General features: G+C 41.2%; 1 protein-coding gene across 4 annotated transcripts in view; it reads right to left on the reverse strand.

Moving 5' to 3' along the window:
* LOC122639954 (molybdenum cofactor sulfurase) overlaps nt 1-24,086 on the reverse strand; it is a 127,705-nt gene that overhangs the window by 80,493 nt on the left and 23,126 nt on the right. For 2 of the 4 annotated variants that reach the window (XM_043833014.1, XM_043833012.1), the window contains exons 7-12: nt 23,275-23,380; nt 23,132-23,177; nt 16,125-16,163; nt 15,871-16,027; nt 14,065-14,167; nt 6,411-6,527 (exon numbers count right to left, since the gene is read on the reverse strand). In XM_043833014.1, the coding sequence (XP_043688949.1) occupies nt 6,411-6,527; nt 14,065-14,167; nt 15,871-16,027; nt 16,125-16,163; nt 23,132-23,177; nt 23,275-23,380 (568 nt within the window). The remainder of the gene's footprint in view (nt 1-6,410; nt 6,528-14,064; nt 14,168-15,870; nt 16,028-16,124; nt 16,164-23,131; nt 23,178-23,274; nt 23,381-24,086) is intronic. The other 2 variants (XM_043833013.1, XM_043833015.1) reach the window with 2 other exon arrangements.

Raw genomic sequence — 24,086 nt, forward strand, 5'->3', positions numbered from 1 at the left:
AGTTCAAAACCTTCTCAAACAAGAAAACAAGCTAGGATAGGTTGCACATTATAGCAAATGGGAAACAGAAATAATGCCAGACACTGATGAAAAATAAGACCAATCATCAAAGTCCTCCAATGAGCTTTTCGACAAACCCGTGCTACCCTCAATAGCAAAAGACACCCCCAAAAGAAGAGACACAGCACACGTTATTCGTATTAAATTTTTACCAGAACTATATGTTGACCTAGATCAATGGAGTGCACTACTTTAATCCATTACACATACAGAGTAACTCAGAACAGTCATATATTTTATTAAGAAAAGGGTTTTATTCTACCCTAGGGATAGAGGTTTTGCACAACACCATGATTGGTGGATGGAGGGGTTGAAGCAGCAACTCCCACAGTGACTTTCGTGAGAAAACAGCGAGTACGATCCTCCCCCCTAAAAGAAGTAGAGCCCGCTTTTCCTCTCCCTGTCTCATTCTTTAATTTATTTTTTCCGCAAAGTAAAATCTCAGGGATTCAGTGTAGGAAGAGTTTCCCCTGAATCCGTGCCCACAAGTATAGACAAATGATTCACAGAGGAAGTGACACATCTGGGTAAAATAGACATTTTCAGACTATGTATTTGTGGCAAATACAAAAGGGGATGAAGTACAACTGGTACATGAGTTGCATATTTACAAGTGTTGATATGCATTGTTGTTACTTGTGTGCCCTTCAAATTGCTCAAGCTTTTGGGATAAGCGGTTGTAAGTTGTAACATGGTATCAGAGCCAAGAGGTTGGGTGTTCAATCCTTGGTAGGTACACGGGAGTGTGTTGTTGTCCCCCTATGCCTTGTACCCTCGATGCCATGTATTGGTGTCACGAGCAGAGCCAAGTGTGTGTGTGCCCTTCCTAAAAGCTCAAACTTTTTGGATAAGCGGTTGTAACAACAAAAGTTGCCATTTTCATCTGATATGAAGCAGGTAATTGCTTGAATTAACATCATTCTCAGCCTCATCCATGCCTGGATGCTCACTGGTTCTCAATTAATTATACACCTTATGCATAACCTAACTACCTTCAGCACTTAGACTTGGCTAAGAAGTGGCCAAAGGGAAATCAACCAAGTTTCATAGAACTTATTCATTGAAAATTCCTACCAGTAATCTATTTAAATTAAACATAGTGGTCATGGTGCCAAGGCAAGCAGCATGGCTCTGCCAGCCGCCCTGACACCTAGGCAATGCCAAGGTGCCAATGGTAAGCACCATATGTTATATTATATTCCCAGGATAGAGATGATGTTTCACACAGAATTAAAGTGGGATGGATGAGTGGAGAGGTATGTCCAAAGTGTTGTGTGATCATCATATTGCTTTAAAACTAAAGGAAAACTCTATAGGACAGTCGCACAGCTGGCTATGATGTACGGTGCGGAATGTTGGGCAGTTAACAAACGTGATATAGAAAAATGGGGAGTTAACAAACGTGATATAGAAAAACTAAGTGTAGTAGAGATGAGGATGTTGAGACAGATGTGCACTAAAACTAGGAAGGATAAAGTAAGAAATGACCATATAAGAGCTGAGTTGGGAGTTGCCCCGATACAGGATAAGCTGTGAGAAAGTCGTTTGAGGTGGCATGGCCATGTTCAAAGGAAGCCTTCGGATGCCCCAGTATTGAGGAGTTATCTGATTCAGATTGAAAGAACCAAAAGAGGTAGAGGCAGGCCGAAAATGACCCTAGGAGAAGTAGTGAGGAAAGACGTGCATAGTTTAGATCTTGTATCAAGTATGACCACAAATAGACCGTATTGGAGGGCAAGGATTCACGTACCTGACCTCATTTAGGCGGGTTATTGCTGAGTTGTGGTTGTATGACGTTGCTGTGTTCCTCACTTTGTACTTGTAGTTTTTATTTTCTTTGGCTTTGCACGGATCCATGTAGCCGATCCCATTAAATTGATATAAGGCTTTGTTGTTCGCTACCATTCACCTAAAAGCTCAAACTGTTGGGGAAGGGCAGCGTAACTCGCCGAGATCTCGACTCGCTCTCGCCTGTCTCGCCTCTGTGAAGGAGAAACTCCATCTTTGGGTCATTTTTTTCATTTCTTTTGGCAAATCACACCTCCAACACCTCATCAAAGCTTTATTCATTAAAGTTTGAAGCTGCTAATCTCCTCCAAGCTGCATCTCAAGAACCTAAGGTAACTATTCATCTCAAAAACAATATTTTTCATAGAAACATGATCTAAACTTGTAGACTACCAACTTAGGGTCCGCAATCAAAGTAACATTCTAGGTTTGAATTTGTAAAAACTACGGTTCCACAGTGTTTAGGAGGCCTAAAATAGGGGGAATGTCAAGTTTCAGCCTCTATCTTGGCCATATGGCCACCCAAACCTACCATTGAGTTCAGGAAAAAAATTACATGATCTCGCCGAGAGCGAGATCTCGGTTTCGTGGCCTGGCGAAACCAGTGGCGAAACCGAGACCTAAAACCTTGCTGACAATGGCATCATTTATCAAGCTGCTTGTGTTGACACCCCTCAACAAAATGGGGTGGCTGAGAGGAAAAAACATCATTTGTTGGAAGTCACTAGGAGTCTCCTCTTTGGCATTTATGTTCCTAAGACTTTTTGGTCTAATGCCCTTCTTGTTGCTGCCTTTCTAATCAATCGGATGCCAACTCAGCTCCTAGGCTCCAAATCTCCATTGGAAACCCTTTCACCTCAGTCCCCTGTTTTTTTCCTTCCTCCTAAAGTGTTGGGTGTGTTGCTATGTCCATGTCAATAAATCAGCCTGGATATTGCTTGACCCTAAAGCACTCAAATGTCTTTTCCTTAGCTAGTCCTCCTCTACTAAAGGGTAAATGCTACCAGCCTTCCTCTCGAAGATGACTTCTCTCCAAAAATGTCACCTTCTTTAAGACCATTCCTTTCTTTTCTCCTCATCAGCATCCTCTTCACGGGGAGACTAATGGAAGTGAACAGGCTGCTGATGTCCTTTTTCTGTCTCCGTTGCCTACCTCCACCTCCCCATTCTTGCTTGACATTGGGAAATACAAAGAAATAGATGCTCATTCAGGTGTTGATGCTAACAATGAAACAAAGCTTGGTGTATACAAAAGAGGTGAATGCTTGAAAGGAAAGGGAAAGAAGACCTACCAAGAGTCCTCTTTGGATCCACATCCTGAGCTCCACCTTCCTCAGTGAGGTAGCACTTTTCCTCCTACCTCTGAGTTAGATCTTCTCATTGTTGTTCGAAAGGGGAAGAGAACTTGTACTAATCCCATAGCCAAGTTTGCTTCCTATGATGTTATTTTTCCTACAGGTTTTGCCTTTTCTACAGCTCTTGTTTCTTCTTCCATTCCCAAAAATGTCACTAAGGCTATGGCTGACCCAAAGTGGAAGGAGGCCATGTCTAAGGAAATGATGGCCCTTGAAAAGAGTAGTACTTGGACTCTTGTAGATCTTCCCAGGGGGAGAGTTCCAGTTGGTTGCAGATGGGTCTATACAATTAAGTATCGGTCAGATGGTACTGTGGAAACGTATAAGGCTCTGTTGGTGGCCAAAGGATATAGTCAAGTGTATGGCATTGACTTTCATTAGACATTTGCTCCTGTGGCCAAGCACAACTCAATCAGAGTTCTCCTATCAGGGGCAGCCAATAGAGACTAACCGTTGTATCAATTAGATGTTGTTGAAATCCTAGAATAATGGCTTATGAACAATGTGCCCACAGCCTCTTTATTTATAATCAGAGATCATTACAATAAAGGAAATAAAATCCTAGTCAAATCACATGTGCAACATGTACATAATGAACCTGAACACTTTAATGTATCCAAGTTCGAGTCACGGATCAACAGGTAATCCGTGAACATTCAATACTCCCCCTCAAGTTGGTGCATACATGTCAAACATGCCCAACGTGCTAACAATAGAACAAAATAATTTACTACCAATTCCCTTAGTAAGAATATCAGCCACTTGATCAATAGACTGGACAAACGGAACACAGATGACCCCTTGCTCCAGCTTTTCCTTGATAAAGTGTCGATCAATCTCAACATGTTTGGTGCGATCATGTTGGACTGGATTATGGGCAATGCTGATTGCAGACTTGCTGTCGTAATAGAGTCTCATTGGAAGGTCAATCGATAATCCAAGATCTTGGAGAAGTCCTTTGAGCCAAAGAAGTTTGCAAATGCCTTGAGCCATGGCTTACTACCAAGACTTAACCGAGCAACCACCGCCGCTTCTTGCTTCTTCAAGTAGTCAAATTTCCTCCAACATAGGTGCAATATCCAGAGGTGGACCTTCTATCATCGGGCTCCTGCCCAATCCGCATTAGTATAAGCTTCTACCCGGAGATGACTATGTGAGGAATATAGGACTCCTTTACCAGGAGAGGACTTTAGATACCTTAGGATTCGGTATGCTGCCTCCAAGTGAGAAGAGTGAGGATCATGCATAAACTGGCTCACTACACTTACTGCAAATGCAATATCTGGTCGGGTATGAGACAAGTATATCAATCTCCCAACCAACCTCTAATAACAGCCCTTATCAATAGAGTCACCATCCTTACTCTTCAAGTGTGTATTAGGTTCCAGAGGTATATCGGCAGGTTTACACCCAAGCATCCCAATGTCCTTCAATAAATCAAGAGTATACTTGCTCTGAGAAAGAGATATACCTTTAGCAGAGTAGGCAACCTCTACTCCCAAGAAATTCCGCAACCTGCCCAGGTCCTTGACCTCAAACTTGGTACCCAAATAGGTCTTCAACCACTGAATTTCTTGTTCATCACTTCCGGTGATCACTAAATCATCTACATGGACAATCAAAATAGTGATATGTTGTACCACCCTTTTAACAAATAGCGTGTGGTCAGCATTGCTTTGCTGATATCCATTAGCAACCATAGCTCTATGGAAACGACCGAACCAAGCCCGGGGAGACTGTTTTAAGCCATACAAGGCTTTCTTCAATTTGCACACCTTTCCCTGGGTGTTTGGTGAGGCAAAACCCGGAGGTATCTCCATGTAGACATCTTCTTCCAACTCTCCATATAAGAAGGCATCTTTCACATCAAGTTGTTGAAGATTCCAACCTTTATTCACAGCACAGGAAATGATGACTCTCACTGTATTCATCTTTGCCATACGAGCAAAGATTTCGTGATAGTCAATTCCTTGGGTTTGAGTGAACCCTTTGGCAACCAACCTTGCTTTATACCTTTCAACTGAACCATCAGATTTATGCTTCACAACAAATACCCATTTACAGCCAACGGGTCTCTTTCCTGATGGAGGAATTACCAAATCCCAGGTCTGATTTTTCTCTAAGGCACGCATTTCTTCATGCATCGCATCCTTCCATTTTTGCTCTGCTATTGCTTCCTGCCAATTGTTAGGAATAATAACAGAGGATAATGAAGACACAAAGGCATGGAAAGGAGTAAGGGAGTTGTAATATACAAAATTAGAAATTGGATGTTGAGTACAACTCCACTTTGGCTTCCGAACAGCAATAGGTAAATCCAGACTGGGATCATAAGGAGGCTTACCAGGAGAATGAGTGGGAGAACTCGGAACAGGTGCTGATTGAGTAGGTAGTGTGGTAGTGGTCTCTTTGTACAATGACCCATGAGGAGGAAAAAACGTCCCCTAAGAATAATTCTTCAAATCTTTCTCCCCCTGAACTGGTTGAATCTCTTGGCGCAAACCTCCATTTCTCGTTCCGGGAAAGTAACTGTTCAGCTGATTCATTGGCCAACTATGCTTGCTCTACTTGTCTAACTCATATTTTCTTGCAGCGCAAGACATTCCTCAAAACCGTAGGATAATTTTGTGAGAGGACAATGCTGGTCTCCCAGTATTCAGAATCCAACCTGTTTGTTTGGGTGGCTTTTATTTTATTGGAGTGAGCCAGAGTGGATTCAGGTTGGGGTGAGGCGGGTTGTGTCCCCCCCCCCCCCTTCATTGTAATTCTTTTAGTGGTTTTTTAATAAAACAGGTCCCAGCTAATATTCAAGTTACAAAAAAAAAAAAAAAGAGGAGACCTTGGACCTCGAGGGACAACTGGGTCACATAGGTGACGTCTTAACAACCATGTAAATAAGCCAATAGCTAATCCACATAAGGAGTATGGCACAAGAATACAGAAAGATAGGATAAGCACTTGGAAGTTGGAACAGTTGGACTCAACACTAACACCTAGAGTTCAGGTTAAAGGTCATCAACATTTTTTTTAGAAGTGCATTTTGCTACCTATCCTATTTTTGCAAACTAAAGCAAACGAAAATATGTGAGGAATATCAAATCCACTACCCACAAAAGCAAAAAATAATGAATTTCACAACATAGATTTTGGACAATTACTTTAGAATAGCAAAAGACATGAGGAAGGTTAGCAGTTCTCAAAATTTACCCGTAGATGAATTCCATTTAACGAAGCTAATTTTTCCACCTCACGGTATCCAACCCAAGAGCCGTCTGAGCGTTTCAAATTAAATGTTACTGTTGGACCCATTTCACACGATGAGATCTAATAGAAGAAAGAGATCAAATAAATATTAGAAACTTCTACAAGCAAAGCAAAAGAAAATTTCTACACAAGATTAATTTAAAAACCGTGTATTTGTCGTTATACGATGGGCCATGTTTGAAGAGAAAGTTTCAACTTATAAGACCCACAAAATCATTCTGTTAAGTTACACCAGAACCAAAAGGATGGATGTGCGTTCATTTTACAAAATGTTGCATCTAGATATTTCAGAAGTTCTCTTAGATATAGACTACAATCTGAAGGAATCCTGCATCATAGGATCCTCAACATAGTAATTCTCTTTTTATGTGACACAACTGATTTGACAGATTACAGATTTCACACAAGCGATTTCTGATGTAATGCAGATATTATACTGTGTTAGGTGAGATCAAATTTCAATGTCGTTTTCTCCCAGGCCTGACACTTCAAGCCTGGGGATTACCCCCTTCCTCAAAAGGCAAGTCAAATCCCTTTTAGTCCCTCGATCCCCTGAGGTGGACTCTCCGGTGGTCCCTTCTCCTTCTTTGGCGATTCCTTCTCTAGCCCGGCAAACCACCAGCTTCAAATGTAGTTGTAGATAGGGTAAAGCCCTACTAGAAGCCAATTAAACCAGGACCAATAACAAGGAACTAAGGGGCTGTTGGTTCTGCAGTTTCAGTAGGACAGAACTGCAGTTTTAGGTCAAATCTAGGGCTTAGGTTAGGATGATGGAAGGAGGGCTTAGGGGGTATGGCTAGGCAAGTTTATAGGACTCTAATAATGTAGGTATTATAGAGTTTTAAGTGTTTTGAAAATTCTGTAAAACTGGGCAGTAAGTCAGGATCGACTATGGGTTTTGGAGAAATTAATGAAGGATGAGGGGATTAGGGTTTTGATGGACAAATATAGCTGAGCAGCAAGATCTAGAGTTTAATGGAATTAGGGTTTAATGGAATTCAACCAAAAATAAAGGGGGATCAATTGGGGAAGGGAGTAGAGGATTAGAAGAAGAAATTAATGAACAAGTCGCAGCAGAAATCCACTAGCAGCAGCTTGGACAGAAGTGAAGGATAGAACCACTTTCGAATTGGGATCCTCCAGGCCGTCACGGCACAAGGAGTCGATCGGATTCCATCAATCCCTTTCCACCTTGATGGAACCACAAGGATGCACACTCACAAGGAGCACAAGAGCAGCAACAATGGTAGCCAACAAGCAAAAGCTTTTTTCATTAATCAAATTCATATTCAAGGCTTTGCCCCCTTACAACCTTATATAAAAGACTCAAAAATAGACTTCTACTCTAAAAAGGAAATGCCTAACCCAATCCTTAACCTATTAGGTAACTTAAACTGACTAGGAAACTAAAATACTAAAAGAAATAGACTCAAAACCTGACTGGACTTATAGAATCCTAATCCAGCCCAACTTACATCATATGACCACTTAAACAAGTCACATGATCACTTAAGTGATCACACGACCACTAATTACATAAAAATCAAAACTAAGGAATTAAAACAACTAATCCCGTATGCAACCTAATTACCCACATTTTAGGCCCATAAAAGTGGCCTATTACATAGAAAACCCATGGGATCAAAGGCCCAACATACTTATAACCCAACCCTAGACTTATTTCTACAGAAATAAGCCCATTTCGGTGATGAATCTGCATCAACTCTCCCCAACTTAAAAAAATTCGTCCTCGAATTTTGCAGTGATGAGGGGGAAACAACATATGAGTAGCAGCTTCAACCATTCCCAAACAAAATTCTGGTGATGCAGGAACATTAGGGATGAAGTCTTTAAGGTGTGGAGCTTTCTCTTCAAAGAATCATGGTGGCATAACAAACTCTATGTGTTTGATCTCCGAATCACCCGTGAATGCCCTATCAATAGAGTCTTCAGTGTTAATAACCTTCTTAGACACCAGCTCCACCTCTTCATCTTCTATTGTATCAGCCTTATCTACATTGGTTTCTTTGACATAGACCACTTCAATAGGATCTTCTACATGTTGATTTTCCATCTTTGAAGCTATAGGAGTGTTCTCTTTTTTTTCATCACAATTCACTGTCACTTCAGATTTATTTTCAACTTCCTTTGGCAATGAAAATATGTATTCTCTATACCAGTCTGTGTCTTCTCTGTAACCTCTGAGTCTGTCCCTGTGATCTCTGGCAGGGGTGACTCTTTGTTCTCCCAATCATTGCAACCTATCCAGGACGGCTTCAGTTGCAGCCCTTTGTTCAGCAACAAATTTCTGGAACAATTCCAACATAGCAGCCATAGGATCTGCTGATGGATTTACTACTTGATTACCATGCTGATCCACGGCTCTCATACCAAATAATGTAGTTCTAGATAGGGTAAAGCCCTACTAGAAGCCAATTAAACCAGGACCAATAACAAGGAACTAAGGGGCTGTTGGTTCTGCAGTTTCAGTAGGACAGAACTGCAGTTTTAGGTCAAGTCTAGGGCTTAGGTTAAAATAATGGAAGGGGGGCTTAGGGGGTATGGCCAGGCAGGTTTATAGGACTCTAATAATGAAGGTATTATAGAGTTTTAAGTGTTTTGAAAATTCTGTAAAACTAGGCAGTAAGTCAGGATTGACTATGGGTTTTGGGGAAATTAATGAAGGATGAGGGGATTAGGGTTTTGATGGACAAATATGGCTGAGCAGCAAGATCTAGAGTTTAATGGAAGTAGGGTTTAATGGAATTCAAGCAAAAATAAAGGGGGATCAATTGGGGAAGAGAGTAGAGGATTAGAAGAAGAAATTAATGAACAAATTGCAGTAGAAATCCACTAGCAGCAGCTTGGACAGAAGTGAAGGATAGAACCACCTTCGAATTGGGATCCTCCCAGCCGTCACGGTGCAAGGAGTCGATCGGATTCCACCAATCCCTTTCCACCTTGATGGAACCACAAGGATGCACACTCACGAGGAAAACAAGAGCAGCAACAATGGTAGCCAACAAGCAAAAGCTTTTTTCATTAATCAAATTCGTATTCAAGGTTTTGCCCCCTTAACACCTTATATAAAAGACTCAAAAATAGACTTCCACTCTAAAAAGGAAAAGTCTAACCCAATCCTTAACCTATTAGGTAACTTAGACTGACTAGGAAACTAAAATACTAAAAGAAATAGACTCAAAACCTGGCTGGACTTATAGAATCCTAATCCAACCCAACTTACATCACATGACCACTTAAACAAGTCTCATGATCACTTAAGTGATCACATGACCACTAATTACATAAAAACCAAAAGTGATTCAAAACTAAGGAATTAAAACAGCTAATCCTGTATGCAACCTAATTACCCATATTTTAGGCCCATAAAAGTGGCCTTTTACATAGAAAACCTGGGATCAAAGGCCCAACATACTTATAACCCAACCCTAGACTTATTTCTAAAGAAATAAGCCCATTTCGGTGATGAATCTGCATCATCTTCCCCTTGGCTGATCCTGCTGGTCTTAATGGGCCAGCTCCTTCTAGCCATTCGAGCCATTACTCTAACCCATCCTGTCCCGGCTCACCCACATTTGGGCCTAAACCCCAACATTGGGTTCCCCACTCTACGCCCCAGTCTATTGCTCCCTCCATCCCTTCGAGTTTTTCACCGCCGTAGGCCCGTAACCCTAGCTCCCCTCCTTTTCCTAAGAATCGTTCCTACATTGCCTATTCCCTGCCCTGCCCGGAGAGGATTATGCCTCTAAGCTCAGATATCAGAGGTCATGCCCTCTGTCGTGAGCCAATGAATCCTGGATAGTTTACTTTGCAATGGATGGCTTTGGTTGCTTTTAGTTCAGGCGTCTCCCGTTTCTTTAGTGCGCTATTTTTGTTGGGGATCTTCCCTTTTTTTGTATGCCCTTGCCCTGACTAGGCAAGGCTAAGTTATAGGCTCGTGCGTGTAATTCCCTCCCCCCCCCCTTTTCTTTCCTTTGGTTAATGAACTTTTTATTCGTCCAAAAAAAAATCAGGAATAAAAGTAAAAATAAAATTTTTAAAATGCCTTATTTGAGCAGAAAGTCATAAAATATGAATACACTAAAATATGGTTACTACTTACTAGATCTTGATCATCACATAAATAATTCATCAACTTGCAATAGAAACATCAAATAGTTAACCTGTATACCACATAAATATAGAAACTGAAACAGTAATGTTTCTTCAGTGATGCAGCGGATACAAGTGTCATTTCCATAGTTCAAAATCTTGCGAAATTTCGGCGATATTTCGCCAAATTTCGTATATCTCAAGCTGTCCGAGATACGATACCAATCCAAAATGGAAAAATACCATATTTCGACGATATCTCGTGGGATATTGACGAAATATCGTGGACTCACGATATATCACGAGATATTGAAAAAGTCACTAAAAGTGTCACATGCAATATTTCGAATATTTCGGAAATTTCGGTCATCTCATTTCAGAAATTTCGGAAATCTTGGTAATTTCGGTAATCTCGTTTCGAAAATTTCGGAAATCTCGGTCATTTTGGCATTTTACACCCACAGAAAAACACCATATTTCGACGAAATTTTGGTATCTCGGAAATTTCGGTCAGACCGAAACACCGAAATGAAACGAGATTTAGTACCATGGTCATTTCTCCAAAAGAAGGAAAGAAAGAAGACTACAAGAAACTAGGGCATTAGTTGTTGTAGAAACAGAGCATCCACCATCATCGTTAGTTACTTAGTTCTTCTCTAAATTTAGCTTTTGAGTCCATCCCAGCATAGCAATAGTTATTTTGGATAGGTCCTACTCTATTCTATTCTAAGGGGGAGGGAAGGTGTGACCCAAGAGGCTTGAACCCAAGACCTCCTGGTAACAATGGGCTTTTACACACCACAAGCTACCAAGTGTGCTAGGCACTTGTTCACCTCTAGGCTGTGTTCATTCGGCCACATTCCAGCAGAGGAGTTTCAAGAGGAAATATTTAGGACCCACATAAAATTCTGAGAATTTGTATGTTCAGCTGGCCAGAAAATGGAATGCTCAAAGAACAAGGTTTTCCAAACATTTGCTGCTTTCCTGGTGGGCGAAATCTGGCCAAAACAACAAGACTTCCACATTTTGGGAGAAAATTGGCTTCGCAATTGCCAACACAGCCTGTTTATTCTCTTCATTCTCACTGGAAACAGACCAACTAAGATCTAGCCCCTCCCAATTTAACCCTCCTGGTACAAACAGATGACAATCACTGCCATTTGAGCCACCCTTATGAGAGTTAGAGTTACCTTAACCGTCACCTGTCAACAATGTCACAGTAGAACAGTGACAGTTGCATTCATCCTCTTGTGACTGACAGGCGAATGGTTTAAAAAAGTATTTACAAAAAAGTCTAAAATCTTTTCGTTTGGATGTTTTTACAAAAATATCCCATTGTAGGAAAGCTCTACCTTGTCCTATGATCAATTTCTTTTCCTCTTTTTCTTTTCTTTTGGCCTCCAGACAAATGAACATAGCTCTAAGGACAAGTATTAAGTGCTGGCAGCTCACTCCAAGTGGAACTAGGAGTAAAAAACTTTTAAACTAAGTAGCATCTACATTATTTACGTTGATTAATTGCAAATCTGATAGTCTTTTAGCCTCACTTGAATCATGGAACAACCTCTGCAGTGTCCATGTTGTCCTTTCTGGGTTCACCATTAGAGACAGGTGCATCTGATGAACCCCTGAATGGAGTGGAGAGCAAGGTTCAAAAATTCGATTTCGACCACAGTTTCACAAAATTGCGAACTTTCCGTCAAAATTCACAGATTTGGGCAAAAAAAACTAAAATGTGAATTTATGTGGTCAAACAGTTGAATTTTCCTTGAAACTTCAGGGCAAGCCTAATTAAGCATGAAGATGAATACATATATCCAAACCATTATATTTAAAAAAATACACAAACTAAAAAATGGTAGTTTGGCTAGGTAGCTACTGTATGTTGTAACCTATTATATCCTTTGTCTCATATTACCTATTTTACACATAATTTAGCATTCAAAAATACAACATTCGATAAAAGCAATTGAAATATGCATCAAGAATTTTAAAAAAAAATCATTTCATCGTACACCAGTGTCAGAAAGTGTCATTGTAAACACTTAATAAGTACAATTATTGACACCCATACTCCTATGTCAGTACCATATAGAGTTCCAGGAAGACTCAAAACCACTAGAAGATTGTTGCTGTCAATGGGACTGTTCCTCCGATTGTTATCACAAATGATAGCCATGTCATGGTATGCCTAAAGAAACGCTCGAAGTCCAATACAACAGTGCTATAGGTGTCATTGTCAACATACTCTAGGTAACTGAACCTAGGATATAGATCACTGGGCTGGGACGATGATGCAAATGTTGACCCACATCACCCACCATAGCTACTTGGTGGACCAAACTGATATGGTTGGGGGCTAGGTGAGAGAAGATGACCACAAAAGAGGATCCACCCTGTGATATTATACGCAATGGAGAATGAAGAAGAATCAGTATACTGGTCATACCCACCATACTCGGAACTGGAGCTCTCTGTGGTAAATGAGAGTACATGCCACTGTCCTGTCTATCCATACCCACCAAATCCACTACTCTCCTCCAAAGTCAGGCCTCCAAGTGTGCCAGACAAGCTTGTAATGTGTACGTCCATACTATCCTCCTCATCTATTCTGAAGTCTGAACCAACAATGTGGACCTTAGCCTCTACGAGGGGAACGTTCCCCGTAGTCAAGAGCTTGGGTGGCATGGTGAAAACGACTCTTCCCTGTGAATCGGATGGGCTCATACTGATCCTCTAACTGACTCTTCCATTCTGCCAAACACGTACTCAAAGAAATCTCAATTCACATGATTATATCCTTTCTCCATGCCAACCTCACATAACATCCTAGGTTGTGCTCAGATTTGGGTCTCCTTATTTGTTGTTAGTTCATTCTTAGCTTTGGCCCCAGCTTGATGCATTGAAATAGTTTGTTTGTAGTTTCTTGGGGTCTTGCCCCTTCTCTTTTGCTGGCCTTTGCGTCCCTCCCTCTGTAGGGCAGGGTCTTGTTAGTTGTTTGTTGTATTGTTTGTTCCCTCCTTCCTTCTCTTTCCTTTGGTAATGAATTTTTTATTCATCCAAAAAAAACATCATAGGATGTCCTTTCCTATTTTGGCCCCACAATCTCATTTGCTACAAGAACTTCATCTAGAAATAGCCTACCCCATGCAAGAGCCCCTGCTGCAATGATATAATATGATGGAGAATTTGCTGCATCATCAACAACGCTTGGGACAAATTCTGTACATACTACATGTGAAGCTGATCAGCCTATAATCTTGCAGCCCGTCAATGCCTTTATTAAAACCAAAGTCTATAATGTTTAATCAAAGATCAATCGATAATCTTCGGCTTGAAGTAAACCATTGATACAAGATTCTTCTCTTTTTATATTTTAATAAAATTACATCCACCATCCGTGGTCATTTCTAATAAAATTCATGAAGTAAAGAAAAAAAGTAGGGGAAAAAATCAACAGTAAAATTTTTAAAACAAAACAAACCTTTGGGCCATCTCTTCCATAGAGTGTGCAAACACTAGCTCCATTAGCGTGCCTCAAGGACAAAAGCGTTTTCCTCAGATAAGTGGAAAGAGAAGCTGTATGCCTTCAAAAATTAAGAGACAGTAAATGTCAGCCATTCACACGATGGAAATTTACAATTGAACTTAACAGCATTAAAAACAATACACGCTTCTATGTAAATAAGACCAGCCTTGAATAATAAGATGGTTATGTCAAACTATGGCATGAAGCCATGTAATGGTCCTTGGTTTAATAGACCTCGGTCGAAAGCCCTTTTTTTTGTGTGTGAATAAAAAATTCATTTCCAAAAGGGAAAGGAGAAAAAAAGGGGAAGAAGAAAAAACAATACAGGGCAAACAATACAAACAAAACAAAGCCCAATCCTTAGTGAGAGGAGGCAAAGTGCTGCAGAAGGGAGAGAGGCAGTCCCACGACACAACAATATGCCTGTTCCTTGGGGAATCAACACATCGGGAGGTGACCATAGACTTGCTTTTGACTTCAGAAGAGATGGGAGTCCCAGATCTGTTGGAAGGTTCTGGAACTAGATGACAATTTCCTGAGATTACGCTCCATCCATATAAGGTTAATAGCAGCACCAAAGGCGAGCTTACCCACCACATCACAGAGAGACGAGCCAGAAATAGGACATATCCACCTAGGTCCATTCCCTCACTATTGGAAGAATCCTACATCTCCTCGGCCAACATTTTGCCAAGAGCCCTTTCCAAATAGAAGAGGAAAATGGGAAGCAAAAAAAAGAGATGGCCCACATCTTTCGAACCATTCCAATAGAGGCAGCAGGAAGGAGGGACAGGAATCTGACGATTAATGAAAAAGACTGCGTTGGGAGACAGTTGGAGAATGTCCACCCAACCGTGAAGCTGGGACAACGGATGTGGCTCTTGAACCAAACTAACTTGTGCCAAGGGGACAAGGAAGGCCCAGTATTTGAGCCTTGTCGAGGGATGATTTAGCCATTTAGACTGTTGGACCATCCGGATTGACCACATCTCAAATTACATATCTAAACATAATTCTATGCCCCATTCTTGATAGTTTCCCCAAGTATTAGCAGATCTCAAGTACTGACTTTTTCTGGCCAAACAGCCTAAAAAGAGGCTTTATTTTGGTACATGGTGAACTGCATTTAGCCTGAATCTTACCACAAGAATAGAACAAAGTCTGGGGAACATGCACATGTTTTCTGGATGCCAACAATAACCCCCCCCCCATTTTAAAGGTTGGCCAGATAGCAGAACCACATGGAGGGATAGGATAACATACACATTCAGACTTAACACAAAAGTCAAAACATATTTAAAATGCTGCATCAAAACAAATTTGCATTGTACAAGATGTTTCCAATGATCCAACCTGGGCATAGTCATGAGGGAAAAAGAAGTGTAAATATGGTGTAGGTCTTTGGGGATTATAAATTCAATCATTGTTATCATGACATCAAGATGGTTTAATGAATAGGTAGAAAACAAATAATCGAAATGCTAGAGATGAGTGAGATGACACAATAACATATCAAAAAAAAGTCATTTTTAACTCCTAGTGGCCAAAAAATCCAGCCTCTTTTAGTCCATTCTAAGTGCAAGCTTGAAATTTGGAAACTATGATCAAATATTGGTTTTGCACAAAAAAATAGAATGACAAGAATTCTAAAATTACAAACTCATTAATTCAAGTTTATATGACAAATGTGCATCAGATTTCTTAGATTTCTTCCCTTCTATTACTGTTTTTATTGACTTAACATTTGCAGTGATGACATACCGGGCTATAGCAGATACGGTCAAAGAATTTATTATTCTGAACCCATAATGGATAGCAGCTATGCTCAGGAACGATTGTGTGCCATCCTCAAATGATTCCTCAATACCTTTCCTCCTCCTAACAAAGTCAATGTCAGCAATGCAGGCAGCTACAGTGCCTGGACCAAAATAAAATAAAATAAATTCACTAGAGAACACAAATAGTTAGAGTATCGGATATAAACAAAACGCCTGAAAGTAAAGTAAGTTACACACCTCCACCGAAGTACTTCTTCTTTAGCAACTCCGCAGCTTCTGCAGTTTTACATTAGTAAATAAAAGTTCAGAACAAGATGAACTATCATTAAGTTAGATATCATTAACGATAAAAAGTAAATCTAAGGGAAAAAAAATGGGTGAATAAAAAAATCATTACCAAAAAGAGGGGGGGGCAAAGGGGAAACAAGATACAAGAAGGGGAGACAAAAGAAAATTACAGCACACCCTCAAAGGAGCTAGAGGGGGAGATTCCAAGAAGATACAATATGTCTATTCCTAGAAGAATCTATACATCGAAGAGGCATCGCAGATAATTTGCTTCTCATATCAAAAGAGATGGAGCCCCAAATCTGATGGAAAGATCTGAGACTAAGACAAGTCAGTGAGAGCCCAATCTATGAACAATTCTGTTACCCACCAAATGAAAGAAGATACCCAAGAGTGCCAGTAATCTGACCATAGTCTGGTGGAGGCACCATCAATCAATCAAGGAGATAATAGAATCTTGAGCCAAGGGTCCAAGCATCAAAATTTTTCTCCAGACCCAAGAAACTTCAGAGGGAAGAGGAACCATCCATATAGAGTCATTTCGGAGATGTCTGGAATAGACCCAGTCGACCCAAATACTCTTCTACTTGGAGGTTAATGCCCAAATCAACTTGAGACACCTGTAGAGTTGACATCCTTGATTCATTAAGTCCCTAACCTCCTCCAACTTTAGGGAGACAAAAGCGGCATACGAGGTTGAGTGAAGAAATCTAGAGCACTCTGAACCCTTCCAAAGAAACGAGCACATGAGGAGCGTCATGCTTTGCAATAACAACCTGAGGAATACCAAAGACGTCTGACCAATAGAGATAAGTGGGCGGAAGAACCGATCTGATCAGCTCAAGACGTCCTACAAAGGATAATAACTTACCCTTTCATAGTTGGAGCCTCTTACGCATTAGATCAAGCATAGGGGTATAGTTGTGTTCATTTAATATGGAGAGGATCAAAGGCAACCCTAGGTACTAGATTGGAAGACTCCCAATGGTGAAATCTGACAACTCTTTCAAGGTAGACTTGAGCTCTTCAAAAACCCCCAACAAGAAAAGGAGGGACTTTGAAAGGTTTATACGGAGACCCGACATATCCTTAAATGCCCTTAAACAAGACAAAGCAGACTGAACTGAAGGGGAGTCGGCCTTGAAGAAGAGCATAAGGTCATCGGCAAAGGCAAGGTGAGAGAGGTTTAAGGCCTTACATTTGGGAAGGGAGAAAATAAGATTCTGGTTCATGCAAGATTGGATGCTTCTAGATAAGGCTTCAAGGGCTAAGGTGAAGAGGTAGAGGGAGGGGGGGCAGCCTTGACGGATACCAGTATAGGACGCAAAATACCCTGCGAGACTACTGTTGACAAGGACAGAGAAGTGGGAGGAGGAAATGCAATAATAAATACAATTGATGAAGATGGGGGGGAAGGACATCTTAGTCATGACATTTACTAAAAAGTCCCATCTCAAGGAGTCAAAAGCCATATAGATGTCTACTTCCAAGAGGGCAGCAGGGGAATATTTTTTTTGTCGAAGCCTCTCACAATCTCATGACAGAGGAGAATGTTGTCAGAAATGCAAAGACCAGGAACAAAGCTGATTGGTTTTCACTAACAAGAGAATCAACAACCAACTTATGGTGATTGGCCAAGACATTTGCAATGAATTTGTGGACGAGGTTGCAGAGGGTGATGGGCCAAAAATCGGACATAGAGGAGCGCCCACTTTTTTTTAGATGAGGTAGGAAAAAAGTGGTTGATCCCTTAGGTCAAGGGAGGGATTAAAGAAGAAGCTTTGAAGGGCACGGATAAGGTCTACGTTGATGATATCCCAGCAAGCAGAAAAAAATCCCATACTAAACCCATCAGGGCTTGGAGCTCGGTTTGCCTTGTGAGAGTGAATTGCAGAGAGGGATTTCTGATGATGGATTGAAGAGAGACAATAAGGGAAGAGGGAATGGACTTGTTGAGGAGACCATCAAAGATGGGATTAGGGAAGCAGGGAGAGCGGGACAAAAAAACCCGCATGAAATAAACCACTGCAGCAGATTTGATCTCATCCACAGCAGTGAGAGGGGGGCATTAGGGGACTTGAGGGAGACAATAGAATTGATGTTGGTTTTGGCCTTTAAAGATCTATGAAAGTAGACAAAGTTTGAATCCCTAAGTTCTAACCATTTAATATGGGATTTCTGGCAAAGGAAGCTTTCCTCTTGGGCCAAAAGGGACTGGAGATAAATGGAGGTAGCTTTTTCTTTTACAACCAAAGAGACATTGTGAATGTCAGATAGAAGGCGATTTTGGAGATCAGACAACTTAGCCTTGCAATCAGAGACAAGAGAAGAGATATTGCCAAAAGTGGAAGAGTTCCACCTCTTGGGAGCACACTTGACATTTTGAAGTTTCTGGACAAAGGAGATGAGAGGGGAGAGATGGAGGGGGACAGATTTAGCCCATGCTTCGGCAACAATATTATGGAAAGAGGGGTGGGACTGTGGGAGTACTAAAAGGGTTTAGGGCCAAAGGAGAAATAAGGCTGAATGTAAACAGTGATGGGGCTATGATCAGAGATACTTGGAGTGCCAAAAAATGCATGGGAGGAGGGGAAAATAGTCAAATACTAAGCCAAGCTTCATTCACCAAAATTCTATCAAGCTTATAGGCAATTATGGAAAGGCCAGTCCTTCTATTGTGCCAAGGGAACTTCAAGCCAGACCATCTCAAATCATCTATACCAATGTCTTCGAGGCATTCGTTGAAAGCATCAACCGATGAATCCAGAAGACAGTTATCTAAGTAAACTTCAAAGAAAGCAAACAATAAACTAGAGCTTTAGATTACGCATACTGATGTAGAAATAGGGGTTCTACAAGGAGGTTGTCTACAAAGAATAATTAATGGGGATTAATTTTTTTGGGTTACCAAAGCTGCCAAGTGGCCAATGTGGCTGCTCAATTCTATTCTGTAGGATATTCTATCTTTCTTCTCTCTCCTCCCCCATGGTAAGATTTCCCTCCTCTCGCCACTTCATTTTTCCTAAATTTTCTTCTAAGCGATGCACCCTCTTCCTCTCTTTTTCTTTCCTATTTTCTCTCCATTCTAAGAATCTGAGATCATATTGATAACCTACTTTCCCCTTTATTTTCTCCTTCTACTTTCTCAATATTTCCAATTTTTTCGGATAATCCATACATTAAATTCTGTTAATCAATGATGAGAGTCAAGATTGGGACAGTTGGGTCCTCTCCTCCGGCCCATCCTTGCCTCTCCTCTTCTGGGCCAATTCTCTCCGTAGCCACCTATGCCTCCCCTCCTGGGCTGGACCAAAATCACCCCACCTCCCGCTGGGCACCCCCTTAGTGATTGAGGACTTGGAATCAATTCAGAGCAACCCGACTCACACAACCAATGATCCTTTGTTCTCACCCAGCTCTCCTGCCACTTCGCCTTGTCCATCTTCCCTCCACCCCCTGCCCCATCTCTGCTTCAGACTTCTTCTCTTCCCAGCCATCCACCAGTCTACCCACCTCCAGTCGTGCCTCCCCATCCTCCATCCATCCCCTGACCTCTTTGCAAAACCCATCAATGGCCTCAGGCCAGCAATCAGCCAAACCTCAGGATCAAAGCATTAATCCATCCCACTCCTATCACTGTCCCACGGACTCATGTCATATCCCTCTAAACCCACCCCACCGCAAAGACTCTCTTTACCCAAATGAGTCATCATTCCCTCCTGACACCTTATCCTCCAACCCTGTGATCCTCTGTGCGACAGACTGCTCCATCACATCCTCTCCTCAGACCACTATGCTCTCTCTCCCTTCCCGCCACACCTCAGCCAGCCTTCCACTGTTCAACAACCCCCCTTCCTGACAACGATCATCCATCGTACCCCGCTTCATTTTTATAACCGGCGTCATATAAGCTCCCCTCCTTATCCCTGCTCAGCCCTGAGAGGCTCTTGCCGGTTCCATCCCTCCCTGCTTGATGTATCAGGGGATCATCTGGACTTCTCGAGGTTTTTTTTCCCTTGACCAACCAGGATGAAGGTTCGATATCCCCTCAGGATCCAGCATGCTATCTTCTGCTGCCTCGCAGGAGGGTGGTTTTTTATGTAGATCCTGGCCAGAAGAAGAAGCAGAAGAACCAGACCCAGCTGGCCCGTCAAACCAGGTCCTTTTTGGGCCAGAACTGGACCAGCTCGAGCCAGTCCAGCAGGACTCCTAGAAGCTGCCCAAAGATGCTCCACGATTTTGACAGCCTTTTCCCTTGACCAGTCAACTCGGATTGCTACACCTTAGTTTCTATTTTCATGATTGCAGCCTTTAGTAATCACTAAATTTGCTAGTTTCTAATTTTGTTCCTTGCATGTTGGCTGTATTATAAAGCCTTAGTAGTTTCTAATTTTAGTTAGGTTTTAGTAGTTCCCTATTTCCCTATTTTCTATTTTCAGATTTGTTTCTATTTTAGAAAGTCTCTATTTTTATTGTAAACTTGCCTAAGCTATTAATAGGCCCCCTATTGAAAGGAAGGAACAGAATTTGAAGAACAGAATTTCAGGCCATGCTAGCCATCAATTATGGGAGAATATCCTTGTTCCAACAGCTGGGATAGCTGTAGGTGAGAGACCTAGGCTGAGAAAGCCATTCCCCTACCCACTTTCTTCTATCTTCTTCTCTTATTTTCTCCCTGTTCTACTCGATCTCCATTAGTACTGCTGCTACTGTTTGTGACTGCAACAATTCATTAAGAACTCAACCAGAATATCAGAATCCACCCTCAGTTAATACCAAAGGCTGCTACTGCCACTTCCATTCGATTGGAGACTGTTGCTGTTCCTGCGAGTTGCCTTGCTGCTGCAACATCTGAGTTGAATATCTTCATAACCCTTCATCAAAAGCTTCTGGATTTCGGAGCATAGAACCACACCACCTACCACTCAATTCGATCCCAGTTCTGGCCTATTCTGTTGGCTGGATTGTTCCATAGCCATAACTTTCTATTTTCATTCCCCTATCATAACTCCACTTCTGTCCATCGAAATCACGTCAAACTTGCAGCAGAACTCCATCTCACAAGACCTACACTGGATCCTTCTTGGAGCCCAAGTGCAGTGCTGGTTTGCAAGATATTTCTGAACCATCTAATTTGGGAATACCTTCATATCTCAGCCTCCCACCATCAGAATTGACTAGAATTTGGAGTGCAGCTTCTCTGCAACATTATCTCCATTTGATCTGAATCTGGAGACATTCGACAGGCTGGTTTGGCTGAAAACCCTAACCTTCTAATTCTGTCCTAGTTGTTATTTTGATTTTGTGGGTTATTTGGGACTAGGCAATCTAGTCTCACATTAGTTTTGGCCTTTGTTTGATATCTGTGGTCATGTCTTTTGCTGGGTCATTTTGTTGTGATATGGTAGGCAAGCCTACATCTATTGCGGCTATCTATATTTTCTGGTTTGAGGTTTCGAGCGCAATCTCTCAAGATAGTCTGCTTGGTCCAGATTTGGCTGTCTTCTTATTTGTTGTTAGATCTATGTTATCTATGGCGCCTTCTTGTTGGGCCATCTCCCTGCATTAGACCATTTGTAGTCTATTAGGGTCTTGCCCCTTCTCTTGTCAGGCCCTTGCCTCTCTCCCTCTGTAAAGGCAGGGTCTTGTAAGTTGTCTATTGTTTTGTTTGTTCCCTCCCCTCTTCCTCTCTTCCTTTGGTAATGAATATTTTATTCATCCAAAAAAATATATTGTCAATCAAAATTTCCAAATCTGGCCATTGGTTCTAGATCTGATCTGATCTTTTATCAGCCACAGATTTGAAAATCCCCTTCTCCGAGATTTCCCTTATCTTTTCCTTTGGGGTCCCATCACCTGCAGGCCATCCAATCCAGTCTGCATCCTATCATATCCTCAAAACATTATCTTTTGGACAAAAACTGACATTTTAAAAGAAAAGGAGAGAAGAAACAAGGAATACGACTCCCTAAACAGGCTTAATCATTATTGATGGAAAATATCTATAGAGCATACCTAATTCTACATCAAGGAAAAGAATACAAGGGAGATCTTCGGGAAGACAGGGCTGGTTTACCAGTCTTCAGAAAGTAATGTAAAGTTCTTCATGTTCTTGTTTGGTTTGGGTTTGGGAACAATTTTTGTTGAGAGTTATGCTCCTTGGGTTGGGGTAAGGCGGTACGTCCCTCCTTGTATTCTTTTTCCGAGTTTTGACAATAATAAAATTCTAGGGGCTGGCCCGGATCCCAGGTAATATTCGGGAAAAAAAAAAAGAAGAAATTCTAGATCTCATTTAAGCAAAAACGGAGCTAATATGAAGCTCTTTGAAGTTTTTTCTTTTCTGTATATTAGGAAAAGAAAATTGTTTCAAAACTTAACAAAGACCAAGAAAGCCGATAAAATCAAAATAAATCTAACCTTATGTCTCAAAATATAATTAAAATAATCAGCACAATGGTAGGATAGTTGTCAAACTTATTAAACAAGGACCAGATACATAGTTGTCAAGGCATCGCCTAGGTGACCATGTGCCTTGGTCGATTTGGGGTCTTTGGTCGCCTAGGTAGGTGCCTTGGACACCTTGTTCGTCTAATTGGTCTCTCCTTTATTTTTTGACCCTCTCCAACGCCTTGGGTCACCTAGACGCCATGATAACTATGCCAGATAGATGAATAAACTGGTCAAACCATCACCCAGCCAGAAGGATAGATCAATGCCAATCTAAACAATGTTGAACTGTGGTGCATGGGGAACAGAATGCAAGCTGTAAAGTCTATATTACAAATTACATATACAGAATCACAGGTTAGAACATTGAAGTGCACATAATTTTGGAAAAGCCACCAAAACAATTGCAAAAGTACCATTTTTTCATTAATAACAAATGCATGAGCATAAGATAAGTAAACATTCAAAATAAGGGGAATTTATTGTGTATAGGAAATATCATATCGTACCAGATCGAACAATGAGAGCACCAAGCCCAGATGGATAGCCAAAAATCTGCACAAGAACCAAACTTGGAATATATGCCAATCCAAAGGCCACAGCTAGTGGCCTTTATATGGAGGAAAATGGAAAGTGTAACCAAATATGTCACCTTATAGAATGAAACAGCAAGAAAATCCACCGGAAACCTAGACAGATCTGGTGGTGCTGTGGCACATCCTTTTGCAGCATCAACCAAGACCATCCAGTGCCCCCTGCTTCTCAAACAAGAAAAGATGAATGAAGACACAACATAAAAATGATAGACATCGCTTACTTGCTTTAGAGAAAAATACAAATAAATTCATCTACTACATTACCAAAATGAACAAGGTTACAGCACCAATGTTAAGAAATAGTACACATGTGATTGTTGGGGTAGTGAGGCAGTTTATGCATGTTCCCGAGAGTGGGCAATTAGATGTTGTGTATTGCATCCTTAGATACTTGAAGTCTACCACATGAAAAGGGCAATTGTACACCAGACACAATCATTTAAAATTGAAGGCTACACTGATGCTGATTGTGAAGATAACCTAGTTACATGGAGAAGCATGAACCATGTTGTGGTAACCTGATTACATGGAGAAGCAAAAAACAGCCTGCTGTCGCTAGATCAAGTGCAGAGGCAGAATTTAGAACCATGTCTCATGGAGTATGTGAACTTCTATGGTCTAAAAGGTTGGTCCAAGAGTTGAGGTTTGATACTGAGAGATCTATGCGGCTTGATTTTGATAACTAGGCTACTATAAGTATAGCTCACAATCTTGTGCTACATGACTAGACAAAACACATTGAGGTGGATCGGCATTTCGTTAAAGAGAAAATTGACTCTGGCTACATCTGTACTCCTTTTGTGAAGACTGACGACCAATTGGCTAATATCTTCACCAAAGGGATCAACTCTCAACAGTTCAGTACCCT

The sequence above is a fragment of the Telopea speciosissima genome, chromosome 9 (assembly GCF_018873765.1).
Source record: "Telopea speciosissima isolate NSW1024214 ecotype Mountain lineage chromosome 9, Tspe_v1, whole genome shotgun sequence".
Lineage (NCBI taxonomy): Eukaryota > Viridiplantae > Streptophyta > Magnoliopsida > Proteales > Proteaceae > Telopea > Telopea speciosissima.